We start from the raw sequence: 14,712 nt of genomic DNA on the forward strand, positions 1-14,712 counted from the left end.
CTCCAATTTCCTACTGATAACGCCTGAGTTTGTTAAAAATTAAATATTGCCAGTAATAAACAGCAAAAACGACGAAAAAACTATCATACTGCATTAGAGTGATTCACGTTTAAATCTATTCTACGTTTACGACGAACATTTTCAAGTCGAACTGAAACTGAACCACGGAGTTTGCCAGCTCTGAATAATTTACAGTCGGTTCGCCTTTGCAATATTTCCGCTTTTCGCTTTTTTCTTATTATGTTGACAGAAGATCTTGAGTTCCTGCCTGTCTAGTTTTATCGAACCTAATTGATATATAATCAATGTTTTATGTACAAACAGTGTACTCTTCAGCTCTTTATATTAACTTCTAATTAAGTTTGAATTTAATATCATAGGAATCGATTTGTAATAATATCATGGGAATCAATTTGTCCTGTCTTGTTGTCTTGTTTTCAACCTGACAATTTTTGTCGAAGCATGCACCTTGGTCCATCAAAAGTCTTAAAATGATAAAAAAAATAAAATAAAATAAAAAAATAAAAAAAAATAAAAAAAAACTAAATTCGCCAGAGTTTTATCAAGAGCCAAGCTACGAAACCCGAAGAAATCACTTAAGTAATAAAACTGGCCTGACTGAACGACTTTAACAACTAAAAACCCTTTATCGTAAAAATTCTTTCTCTTTGGCCATCGTAGCTTGATAAGAAATAGCACACAAACTGCAGTTACAAACATGACAGTAAAACGTATGTTGGAAAACAAGATTAGTAAACTTTACTTGACGTTTCGTATGCTTCGACATACATCTTCAGAAGTGACAGTTAATAATACACGTGGCGACTAAGGGGCCGACCATTTAACTTTTGAGTGGGGGTGGGGGTGTGGGTGATTTCTGGTCATCAAGAAATTTTTTTCTAGCAATCTGCTGTGCAGGATATTTTTTTCCGATTTTTTGATACATTTTTTCTGTTATATTTGGACTGCATGCAATTTTTTTCTTCCAACAAGCGCTTGCAGGAAATTTTTCTTCAAAATCATCCATCTCCCCCTCAAAAGAAATGGTCAGCCCCTAAGTTTAAATTTAAGATAAGTAACTAATTAACAAAACAACGAGCAAAAGTTGAGACGAAAAAAATTTTGTATATGCAAAGATGCAAACTAATACAGATAAAGCTTATCGCTGCTGACATTATCGTTTAGAGTAGGTTTAAGTTGTTGAATTAATAGAGTCTCCTTTATCTTGCAATGAGTATCAGAACGACCTTTTGTTAATATCTCAAAGTGGTCCCATTTCATGTTCTGACCAGTTGACGTGACGTGGTCTGTTGTGACCAGTTGACGTGACGTGATCTGCGATAGCAGATGTATGACAGGCACTTGTAAGCCCTTTGAAATGTTCAGTTTTCCTGTCATGCAATCTACGTTTTGTTTTTCCAATGTGAAAATCCGGGAAGTCCCCACAACTAGCCTTTCTTCGATCATTCACTTTTTTGGAGATAAGGAAGGCTCGTTAATCTGTCAGCCTAGTAGAACTTTCCACTGATGATTCGAAAACCTTTCAATCAATTAATGACACGACGTTATATCTTTGGGAAAAGAGAATGAAATAACTGGCATGCAAAACAGATCTCGTCTTCCGAGTACTAAGTTGACGCCTCGCTTTGATCGAAATGTTCTTTCGTTACGTAATTCACAACAACATTTCGAACATGAAAATGAACCATTTCACTGCAGGAAACTGAAACGAGTCCTGAATCTTAAATATTAGCCATACTATGCCATTGAAAACATTTAAAAATTTATCACTTCTTGAAAATAAAACGGTTTTTAATGAGCAACTGGCATCCTCTCTGTTGAGTTTCCGCAGCTGTAGTCTTCAAAGACGTCATTGCAGTGATTGTCCACGCTCGGCCTTTGACAAGACGAAGTTCGTAACGTGTAGTCCGCACCCGTGGGTACTAGTTGCAATTAGTTTTCAGGATCAGTTGCCGATTCAATTCGCGAGTTACTTTCCCCACGAAATGTCTGTCCTAGTCGCAGTAGAAGGAAGCTGCAGGTGTGAGGAATCGAAAACGGTGTTGATTTGGGCAAACGATGGGGCTGACATGGATCTCTTCACCATCTTGTGACGGGTAATTTGATGGGACGGCCGATGTAAATCTGTGTTCAGTGACCTACAGGATGCTGCACGTGTAAAGCCATCAGTTTGTTTTTCTCTAGGGGTGTCCTTTCCCGACGCATTCTCCTTGGAGTTCTCCGGGAATTTTCCTTGGAAATGACGCACTTGGATGGCTGCGGTTGCGGGCCGTTGGATAACTTGCGGCTTTTTTATCCTTAACATCTCCAGAACGGCGTTTCTGAAGCGACGGTCTCTGTAGCTGTACAGTAGCGGATTTACAACAGAGCCCATCTGCATGATAAGCTCAGACACCCGAATGCTAGTGCTCGTGCGAAGGGTTTGGGAGCTGCTGATAATTATGCCTGGTACGAACGAAATTACCAAAGCAAGCGTCAACGAGGCGGCTGTCTTGGCAACTTTGGTCTCGAGTATCGCTTGAGCCATAGCTGTCGCTTTGGTGATTTGGTCGATCTTGCGTTTTCGCACTTCAATGTATATCTTGATGTAAAAATACCCGGTTGCTATCAAGGAAACCACTCCACAGATGCTCGCGGAAGAAACCCACATTTGAACGAACTGGAGATTCACACCAGCAACTTCCATCGCGAGAGGTGGAAGAGTCGTAGCCATTGCCCCCATCCAAAGGACAACGGCCATCCTCTTGAGGCGACCTCTGGTAACTTTCACTGGGTAGAGCATTGTCTTCGTTATGGCTACGAACCTTTCCCAGGCAATTGCTGTCATGTGATAAAGTGCACACCAGGAAGCACAATACATCAAGTACACATTGACAATGTCTAATATGCAAAAGAAAGTTACTCTTCGGATGGCAAGCAATACATCGAGACTCGCGGAGAAGGGCATCGTGATAGCTCCTACGAGAAAGTCTGCACAGGCCAAGCTGGACGACAGGACATACGAATGTTTGTACAGATCCTTCCTTACTCTCACTGCCGTGATGACGAGTGAGTTTAGAAAAGAAATCGAAAGACAAGCAAACGATTTGACACCCACCAAAATCCAAGGAAAGGTAGTTTCATCCAGATCAAATGTCAAATCTGGTGACTTGGAGCAAGCAAACAGAGGGGTATCTTCGTTAACCTCGGTGGTGGAAATGATCCACGTTGTTGTATCGTTCAAATCCATGTTGAATGCAGTAACGCTCCCTGAAGAGCAGATCACATGTTAAGCCGTGTCACCCTGGCGACGACAAACTGTGGTAGCTTCTCTGTTTGCCTAGTTTTTAAACATGTGGAGTAAAATATCTAATACAATGCAGTAAATGATTCCAAACCAGCTTCCGCCTACCTTAATTTCAGACTATTCCGTTGACAAAAGAAGGGATTTCCATTTGCTACAAAAGCCTCTGAATCGTCAAGTAAACTCACTGTATTCGTATGGAAAACCTTTATCATTCTTCGACTATGAAGGAAATGCCATACTGATGATGGATCTACGACTTACTTAATTGATCCAATTATGCCAACTCCAAACTTAATGCCCTGAAAAGAAGATCATTATATCTGTAAAGTATAATAGCAGATGAATGTTGAATTTGGTGCTATACAACAGCTCGTCACGATAACCCAGGTGGGAAAAAGATACCCGGATTATTGAGGACCACAATATCTAATGCGGAGAATAGAAGAGTCTTCAAGTTAATCCTACTGAGTAAAGTGCGATTAAACGAGATGAAGGCGTACACACTTCATTATTTGGCATAGAAATGTGATATTTCACGACTAGAAAGGCCCATAAATTGAAAATGAAAATGAAAAGATCTTTGAGCTATTGTAGCGGCAACCGTTTAACAGATTAATACACCGTCACTGAAATTGTTTTCAAAATCTCTCGTGTGCAATTTCCCAATTTGTTTAGCGTTTCCAGTCACCATATTCAGACGGTTTTATAATTTATCATGATTGTGACTCTTTTAAATCATATGGCTCAAGGTTTATTAAATGTAAACTTTCGAAATATCAACAATGAATTTTTTTTTTAACTAATCATTATTTATTCACAAAATTACAAATACAGTCACTTACGTAACTCAGAGTCCAGTGCGACTATTCACATCATTTACAGCCTGTAACAACGGTTTACACTACTTACAAAACAGTTCAAAGCTGACACCACTATTGGTAGATTCTACTATTACTACTAAGTGCCACTGTTACTATAATACACTATTATTATAATACACTATACTATAAAATACTAACACAGAAGAAAGGTCATTAGAATTGCTCAATTAAAAAATGAGGGCAATTTTAAACGAGATTTTGTAAATGCCTTCAATGGAATTGAAGAAGAATGAATGTCAACTGCATATTACTGATATAAGGTTTTTATCAATCTGACAAAACACGCCGTTGGCGCGCAATAAGTCAAGGTGGGCGCTCACCAGCTTTTCCTAACTACACGATGGGCACTTCATCGATAAATTTCTCCGGGAGGGGTGCGCATTCAAAACAGCTTTTCTTTTCTTTCTGTTTGTCTTCATAGTAAGTACATGGTTTAAGAGAAATACTTATTGTATTTTCCAGGATTAGTTCAGTTTCCGAAGATTTTCACTAGGATTTTTTAACCTTAGTGAGACGTTCCGGCTCGTCAAGATCAGTACTATAATTGTTTCGACTTCCTCTTTGAGGCCGCTTAAATGAAGTATTTAAACGCAGGAAATACTTGTCTGAACTTTTACTACTTGGAATTTGATTTCCACCCGTAACGATATAATCTTGTGGACCTTAAAACGTTAGTAAATAGGATGAAACGATTCCAAACACTGTTTGCCGTTTAATTTTTTTCATTTTCCTCCAGTCACTGTTTACGTTTACACAAGTGTTGCTCTGCACAGATAGGACACCCAGTATGATAATTGCCCTGCACGACTGAAAACTTATCAAAACATGTCTTTTAAGCAAGTTGTTCTGGTTGCATTTAGCCGGATCGAGTTAATATTTTGTAATGTTCGATTCCCAATTCAATTCGAATCACCACATAAGCAATGAGAAGTTTTCCCAGAAATCGAATTAGCCTCAATGCTGAAAATTTTACGCAAGCCCTCTAACCAAAGTTCACCCTTGTTGTTACGAGTACGGAAAAATTTAAGGGACACTAGAGCTTATTCGGTTATGGAAAATCGCTTGTTGACCCTTAATAATTCACTTCCGAAGCAGGATGTAAAATCTACTGCTTCTTCCCTTTAGGCACCAAAGCAAGAAAATGTATTTCGTAAATATAGGTTCTCCTCAAGGTCAACAACTTAAAGTTTTGACACAATAGTTCATTTGATTTACGTTAATTCTTGGGTTCTCCTTAGATTAACAACTTTAAGTTGACACAACAGTTCATTTGATTTACCTTAGTTTTTGAGGCTATCTTACGACGAAGGGCCGCTACTTAACACGGTCTAACCCAAACCACGGTGTTACGCAATCAGTGGGCCTCAGGCTCTCTCTATAAGAGGGTGGATTTATCAAATACATGTCCTTTCACTGTCAGCTTTCGGCCCTCTTGACACTGTTCGTAAAATTAAGTGTTCAGATCAAAGGTCCTGCTAAATTGAGAATTGTTTAGGGCGTGGTGTTTGGAAACAACGGCTAACCTTTTCCTAAATACCCTGTTTACTTAAGCCTTTAAAGTGGTGAGGATTGCGTTGGCCTATAGGTAACCGCGCAAAGCTTACGTTTAAAAGGTTCTGGGTCAAACCCCGACCGGTTTAATGTCATCCTAGAGCAGCAAAACCTATGTACCTCCTTCAGTCATACAAGTCATTCCTGTATGCAGACGTATCAATATTAATGCTCACTAATAATGAGCAGAAGATACCCATTTTGGACATCCTCCATATGATATGATCTGTTGTAGGAGATGAAGACCCCGCCCAGTGGCACCAGGTGTCTATTAAGCATGCAAACAAACAAGCAATGCTTTTCCGCTTGAATTTTTGTCACTCTTTAAAAAGTAGTTGCAGTTTTTGGTTTGGACAAGAGTGGGGGAGGGAGGGGAGGGGGAGGGGAAGAGGAGGCAAAAAATACATTGCAAAGAAAGGTTATCGGGATATATTGATGAGGAAAAGATCAAATCACAAAGGAGGAATGGCTGCACTAATCAAGGGCAGAAACTAGTACCAAGGGCAAAATGAAGTGCATGTACACTGTCTTTCCTTTCCCTTTCCTTGAAATAAACAATAACAGCACCACAAAAGAACTTCTGTTCAAGTTGAGGTAGCTCCAATCCTGGAAAACAAAGAAGTTAGGAACAAAAGGCAACCAGTTTGTTTTTAATTGTGCAGAGTTCTTTATTTTGACAGCTCAGCAATTACATGTTGTTGATCATTGAATCAAGCCCTAGCTTATCAAATTCCTTCTCAAGCTTTGGCACGTTTACCAAGGCTCAGTACAAGTACACTATAATCAAGTTAACAGACTAAATTTCCTTCACTTTATATTAGTCTAGCTATAAATAGGATGTGCTGTCATGAAATTAAGGGTGAGGATGTGTGGGGTACACCATTGCCTCTGTGCATTACTCTGGCTGAGGGGTTACACGCATGTATCCTTTGCCTGATGGCACATCCTTGACAGTAACACCTTTTGGAAATAGTTTAGGCACATCCTCTGGCTTAACGGTGGGAAGAACCATACATTCTCCACCAGCCTATAAGGTTAAAAATTAAAAAAAAAAGAAGAGAAATGGGAACTGATGGCTTTGCTATAAACACATCTAACAAACCAGAGCCCCATTCAAGCTTAAAAACCCTTATCAACCTGTTAAATGTAACATCACCACTAATGTACATGTTGTAGTTCAATTTTATCCTTGGTTCAAATTTTATTTTCCCTTGTTTCAAACTTGTTATCATACATTAACATGACCGAGAACAAAGGAAAATAAAATTTGAACCAAGTATAAAATTGAAGTACAACGTACACATAGTTTAAAGCCTAATTACCTTTTTAATTCTTTACCACCCCCCAAAAAAACTGCTAAATGCTTCAGTGGAAACATATTTGAGAAATAATAATAGATACATCAAATACCATAACTAATGACTCAATTCAATTAATGGGAAAAAACAGTGATTGCAAGTAAAAAAAAACATGGACAAATCATAACAAGGTAAGAAAATGAATACATATTTATTAAAAAATTTCCTTCACTTTGATCAAAATTATTCTCAGATACTTGTCCACAAATCCTTATGTTCTGAGAGGTAGGTAAAATATTTGATGCACAAAAATGATTAGTTTTCTATGAATCCACCGTAAGTAGCAATGATGGAACACAACTAGGTTGAAAATGCAGCCTCTCATAAACTGCTAATCCCATAAAGAAGGGATCCTAAAGAGAATAGTTACCTTCCAGTCAACTGGAGTAGCAACTTTCTTTGTGGCAGTCAACTGCAAGGAGTCTATCACAGTGGCAGTCAACTGCAAGGAGTCTATCACACGCAGAATTTCACTACAATAAAACAAAGAGGAGTTTCATTTAAACCACTCCACATGAAGTATAGGGGTGTAATGGGGATTTCTAGAAGGGATGTGGTCAAAAGGAGTGAGGCAAGGTGCCTTTGATTAATACAAGATCTATGGAATTCAAAGCAAATGTAAAGGCTATAATGTTACTATACGTTAAATTTACCAAAAATCAGTTGACTACAGGTAACCCTAGAAATGAAAAACAGAGAAAAAAGAAACCAAATGTCATAATGAAAACTCAGGGATCGCATACCAAGTCATTCTAATGAAGTAACATATGATTGACAGCAACATATAACTCAGGTGTATGACAAACTTTGATTTTTTTAATTTGTAAGTTTCTATGAAGGGCACATAAACTGATTGATTCGATTACTCACTCAAAGTTACGTCCAGTGGTAGCTGGGTAAAGAAGAGACAACTTGAGCTTCTTGTCTGGTCCAATGATAAACACCTAAAGTAGTAGAAAAAGACAGTAAATGATTCATTTTTCTCCTCAAAGAAAGCCATAATACAAGAGTCAAGAGTCTTCCAGTTATCAAAGTTTCAAAAGTTTTTTAATCAAAATTTTTCATTTTTTTTTTCACACTTATTGCAAAGCACCACAGACAATTTTTATTGGAGTTGTACACTTTAGAAGCATTTACTATGAAATATTAATAAAAAATACAATCTTATTTTTTTAAAAAATTCAGTTACTAAGTGATAAAACATCAAAATGTTTTAAGACCAAACCAGAGCATTAGCATGACTTCAGAGTCATGCAAACACTATATTTGTATGGGTCATCATTTGAACTTCCTGTCTAATCTCAAACAATTTCCATAAGGAGGTTCAAAAACTCAGGAATTGACTTGAGTGTTAAATCATTTACTAAATCTTTTGATTATCATAATCAATAGTGCACAATAGTTTTGCACGTATGACCAACCAAGTTGTAAAAAAAACTGTTAACTTCATTACTTTATAAGATGGCTGGCAAAGACAAGTGTACACTCTTCCCCTTCCATTTTCTGTCCTTTTCACCCTTCCATTTTCTCTCCATTTCACCCTTCCATTTTCTCTCCTTTTCATCCTTCCATCCCTTCTCTCTCCCTTTCAAACACAGGGAGCTGGGGGTGTAGTGATGGGACAGGTTTCTTCCCACCTCTGTGGCTTGAGTTTGATTCCCAAATATGGCATCACCTGTAAGTTGATTATGTTTTCCTTTCTAGTCTCTCCTTAAACAGGTTTTTTTCAGAAATTAAAATTTCCCTTCCCACCTCTGTCAAAATAACCATCACTTTAATTACCCAGATATATTAGCCCGTAATTTTTACAAAATAAACTCACAGCACGGGCAGTCAGTGGCAGACCTGCAGCATCTTTCTCATCTGGATCAATCATGCCAAGTTTGACAGCAAGTTCACGCTTTTCATCGGCAATGATAGGATATGGAAAATCCCCACTGAGCCCACTGTAGCCTTGTATATCTTTGATCCAACCTTTGTGAGAATCAACTCCATCACATGACAAGGCAATAGGTTTCACACCACGCTTTTCAAACTTTGGGATTAAATCAGCAACACGCCCCAACTCAGTGGTACATACAGGTGTGTAGTCTGCAGGATGTGAAAACAGGATAGCCCACCTAAAGAAAAGAATTTAATCGTTTCTGATTATCACTGACTTGTATTTTCAGATTTCAGGTTTCAGATTTCAGGTTTTGAAGATTGCAATGTGGTTAACAGTTCTGAGACTCGTGTGATTCTCAGATAGTCAAACAAAACTAGAGCTCAAACATCAGTTATATTTTGTCTGCTAGAGATTTTTAAATTTGCCATCACAAGTTTTGACTGGGGTTTTAATGTGCATCGTTTGCCAAACAAAATTATATTGAGGTGCTTCATAGCATAAAACTTAAAATTCCGTTTCAAAGTGAACAAGGCATCTTAATGAGATGCAAATTACTAAAACCTTTGTTAATCTTCAACCAGCAATGTGAAGCAAACTTAAGTAAATGTCTAGTTATTCAAACAAGCCAATTCCTTTACATCATGTAGAGAGGTCAACTTCAAACCAGTCAAAATATATCATTCAATTTTGAGGCTATTTATACTGTTATCAATTCACTTCTTTCACGAACAGGCAAAATAACCGACAGCATGCGGTCAGTCGAAGAGACTCGGTGCGGTCCACTTGACAGTATTCAATTGAAGTCTACAACGTAGTTTCGCTAATTCTATCGTTATCATTAATTCGTAAATTCTAAATTTTACCGTACTGGTAACATTTTATGATATTTGAAGATAAATTCTAACACATTTATTCCCATTCTGTTGCAACATTACGATATGCGTTCAGATTGACACGATCATATTTTCGTATTAACACAAGGGCAAACCGTTAAAAATATTGAACGTTCGGGTTGACCTATATATCAAGGAAATGTCTGTGTACTTATAATTTTTTTAAAAAATCGGAATATAAACTTCCCTGACGTTCTATTCTATAATGGATACGAAAATGTTCCATACTGCGACGTGTCTTAATTTCCATTGCATTAATTTGCTTTGTTCGAGTGGTCAGCACTTTAAGCTATTATCAACCAGCGCGTAATGCTAGATACGAAAAATTGAAAACAAGGCTTAAAGGCTTCAATAGTGGATGTCTGCACGACACAAGATTTAAACTTAGTTGTGCAACTGCATCGAAATAATCCCGAGTGTAGGAAGATAAAAGAAGTCAATCACTATTCTCTACACCCTAGTATAGACATGCACACACGTGGAAAGTTTGTTCTACTCACGTTCCTTCTATAAATGTGTGGAACTTGATTGGTCCGTGGCTTGTGTCGACTTCGAAGTCGGGAAACTCATCTCCGAGATTCACCATGACTGCTCTCCAAAATGTACTCTAGGTGATAAAATGAGCTTATTCATGCTTTATTCTATTTTTTTTTAAACGAATAGACCAATAGCGATTTACCAACGTGCAATAAAGTTTCCTTTCATTTGATTGGTCAAGAGGAAACGTGACACAGTCACACAGTTTTAAAGGCAGTGAAGATAAACGAAAACAATGTCAATTAGAATTTTTTTTTTTTTCATTCCTTCGAGCATCATTTTAAGTTAAGTTTTACGGGAAATTTTAATCAATTTTCTCTGAAAATTTTAACAGTAATCTGGTAATTGTAAAGCTGACCAACGCTGGCGGCCCCAGAGAATGCTGGTCGGTCACACAACAATAGTCCTCATCCGATAGGCAGTAGAATGCGGAAATATTTAATTTTAGAAGTGACGGTGATACGGGACATGCCATGCGCGGATCTACAATACTCTTAGGTCCTTTACGTTTGTTCCAAATTTAGATTTTTCAAACCAATCTCAAATGCCTCAAATTCTTTTGGAAGAGTCTTGAAGGATACATTAAAATTAAAAGTATTGTTCTGTGATATTTGACTTGCCCTTAAAGTGGTTAAGACAGTCGACCAGAACATTGGAGTAGGGTCAAATAGCTTAAATGTAACACTTGCATGTGAAAGGCGCGGTATATGGAGAGGGGGCGGACAGAGGGAGGTTGGGTCACTGAGACGGAAGGTAACGGGTGGAGATGGAGAGATTGGTTTATTGAGAGGGAGGGGACGGAATGGAGGAAGGGAGTTTTGGTCGTTGAGAGGAGGAGGAAAAGGATAATAATGATAATTTTCTCGTAGTTCTTTGACTTACGCTGTGGGCTTGTCAAAATATGGCACAACTTGTAAAAATACTCAGCTGTATTACAAACCAAGACCTCGAAAAGATATATTTTCGAGTGAGCGAAAAAAGGCTGCCATTTATGGGCATTTATGGATTACCCCAGCAAGCCTAAAATCTTTGAAGACAAAATGGGACGTCCTTACAAAACTGCTCTGATAGTGTAATATGTATTTTTTTTTAATGCAACAGGATCTGTGATGTTATTACGATATTCAATTAGTTGTCATTGGAGAAACTTCTTTTAAAGCACCCCAGTAAAAGAAACTTGTGAAAATGAAGTTTATAAGTGTGGAAATAGTCCAGCCATTAAAATCACAGATCACCAACTGGGCAAAATTGGAGTATTCGAGTTCACAACAACGAAGATAATTAGAATACTACTACTACTACTACTACTACTACTACTACTACTACTACTACTACTACTACTACTACTACTACTACTACTACTACTACTACTACTACTACTACTACTACTACTACTACTACTACTACTACTACTACTACTACTACTACTACTACTACTACTACTACTACTACTACTACTACTACTACTACTACTACTACTACTACTACTACTACTACTACTACTACTACTACTACTACTACTACTACTACTACTACTACTACTACTACTACTACTACTACTACTACTACTACTACTACTACTACTACTACTACTACTACTACTACTACTACTACTACTACTACTACTACTACTACTACTACTACTACTACTACTACTACTACTACTACTACTACTACTACTACTACTACTACTACTACTACTACTACTACTACTACTACTACTACTACTACTACTACTACTACTACTACTACTACTACTACTACTACTACTACTACTACTACTACTACTACTACTACTACTACTACTACTACTACTACTACTACTACTACTACTACTACTACTACTACTACTACTACTACTACTACTACTACTACTACTACTACTACTACTACTACTACTACTACTACTACTACTACTACTACTACTACTACTACTACTACTACTACTACTACTACTACTACTACTACTACTACTACTACTACTACTACTACTACTACTACTACTACTACTACTACTACTACTACTACTACTACTACTACTACTACTACTACTACTACTACTACTACTACTACTACTACTACTACTACTACTACTACTACTACTACTACTACTACTACTACTACTACTACTACTACTACTACTACTACTACTACTACTACTACTACTACTACTACTACTACTACTACTACTACTACTACTACTACTACTACTACTACTACTACTACTACTACTACTACTACTACTACTACTACTACTACTACTACTACTACTACTACTACTACTACTACTACTACTACTACTACTACTACTACTACTACTACTACTACTACTACTACTACTACTACTACTACTACTACTACTACTACTACTACTACTACTACTACTACTACTACTACTACTACTACTACTACTACTACTACTACTACTACTACTACTACTACTACTACTACTACTACTACTACTACTACTACTACTACTACTACTACTACTACTACTACTACTACTACTACTACTACTACTACTACTACTACTACTACTACTACTACTACTACTACTACTACTACTACTACTACTACTACTACTACTACTACTACTACTACTACTACTACTACTACTACTACTACTACTACTACTACTACTACTACTACTACTACTACTACTACTACTACTACTACTACTACTACTACTACTACTACTACTACTACTACTACTACTACTACTACTACTACTACTACTACTACTACTACTACTACTACTACTACTACTACTACTACTACTACTACTACTACTACTACTACTACTACTACTACTACTACTACTACTACTACTACTACTACTACTACTACTACTACTACTACTACTACTACTACTACTACTACTACTACTACTACTACTACTACTACTACTACTACTACTACTACTACTACTACTACTACTACTACTACTACTACTACTACTACTACTACTACTACTACTACTACTACTACTACTACTACTACTACTACTACTACTACTACTACTACTACTACTACTACTACTACTACTACTACTACTACTACTACTACTACTACTACTACTACTACTACTACTACTACTACTACTACTACTACTACTACTACTACTACTACTACTACTACTACTACTACTACTACTACTACTACTACTACTACTACTACTACTACTACTACTACTACTACTACTACTACTACTACTACTACTACTACTACTACTACTACTACTACTACTACTACTACTACTACTACTACTACTACTACTACTACTACTACTACTACTACTACTACTACTACTACTACTACTACTACTACTACTACTACTACTACTACTACTACTACTACTACTACTACTACTACTACTACTACTACTACTACTACTACTACTACTACTACTACTACTACTACTACTACTACTACTACTACTACTACTACTACTACTACTACTACTACTACTACTACTACTACTACTACTACTACTACTACTACTACTACTACTACTACTACTACTACTACTACTACTACTACTACTACTACTACTACTACTACTACTACTACTACTACTACTACTACTACTACTACTACTACTACTACTACTACTACTACTACTACTACTACTACTACTACTACTACTACTACTACTACTACTACTACTACTACTACTACTACTACTACTACTACTACTACTACTACTACTACTACTACTACTACTACTACTACTACTACTACTACTACTACTACTACTACTACTACTACTACTACTACTACTACTACTACTACTACTACTACTACTACTACTACTACTACTACTACTACTACTACTACTACTACTACTACTACTACTACTACTACTACTACTACTACTACTACTACTACTACTACTACTACTACTACTACTACTACTACTACTACTACTACTACTACTACTACTACTACTACTACTACTACTACTACTACTACTACTACTACTACTACTCTACTACTACTACTACTACTACTACTACTGCTACTGCTGCTGCTACTGCTGCTGCTACTGCTGCTGCTGCTGCTGCTGCTACTGCTGCTGCTACTGCTGCTGCTACTGCTGCTGCTACTACTGCTGCTACTGCTGCTGCTACTGCTGCTGCTACTGCTACTACTGCTGCTACTGCTGCTGCTGCTACTAGATAATGATGAGAATTATGATAACAATAATGACTTAATATATATTGATGATCTTTGAGAGGATTCTTTTTTATAACATCATATAAGGTCAAGAATATCTCTTTTCTCTTAGCAATACAGTATG

General features: G+C 37.1%; 1 protein-coding gene across 2 annotated transcripts; it reads right to left on the reverse strand.

Annotated features, from left to right (window-relative positions):
- Positions 1 to 6,382: 6,382 nt before the first annotated feature.
- On the reverse strand, positions 6,383 to 10,533 carry LOC111333928 (peroxiredoxin-6). Of its 2 annotated transcripts, XM_088758188.1 has the most exons (6): positions 10,376 to 10,533; positions 8,920 to 9,217; positions 7,968 to 8,041; positions 7,529 to 7,570; positions 7,468 to 7,498; positions 6,383 to 6,766 (listed from the first exon to the last, which is right to left on the reverse strand). In XM_088758188.1, exons 1-6 carry the CDS (start codon positions 10,459 to 10,461, stop codon positions 6,635 to 6,637), a joined length of 663 nt encoding a protein of 220 aa, XP_088614314.1. In that variant the 5' UTR covers positions 10,462 to 10,533; the 3' UTR covers positions 6,383 to 6,634. The 2 variants fall into 2 exon arrangements, with proteins under 2 accessions (XP_088614314.1, XP_022795312.2); XM_022939577.2 differs by having other exon boundaries at positions 7,468 to 7,570.
- Between the last annotated feature and the right edge of the window lie 4,179 nt (positions 10,534 to 14,712).

The sequence above is a fragment of the Stylophora pistillata genome, chromosome 4 (assembly GCF_964205215.1).
Source record: "Stylophora pistillata chromosome 4, jaStyPist1.2, whole genome shotgun sequence".
In the NCBI taxonomy this organism is placed as follows: Eukaryota; Metazoa; Cnidaria; class Anthozoa; order Scleractinia; family Pocilloporidae; genus Stylophora; species Stylophora pistillata.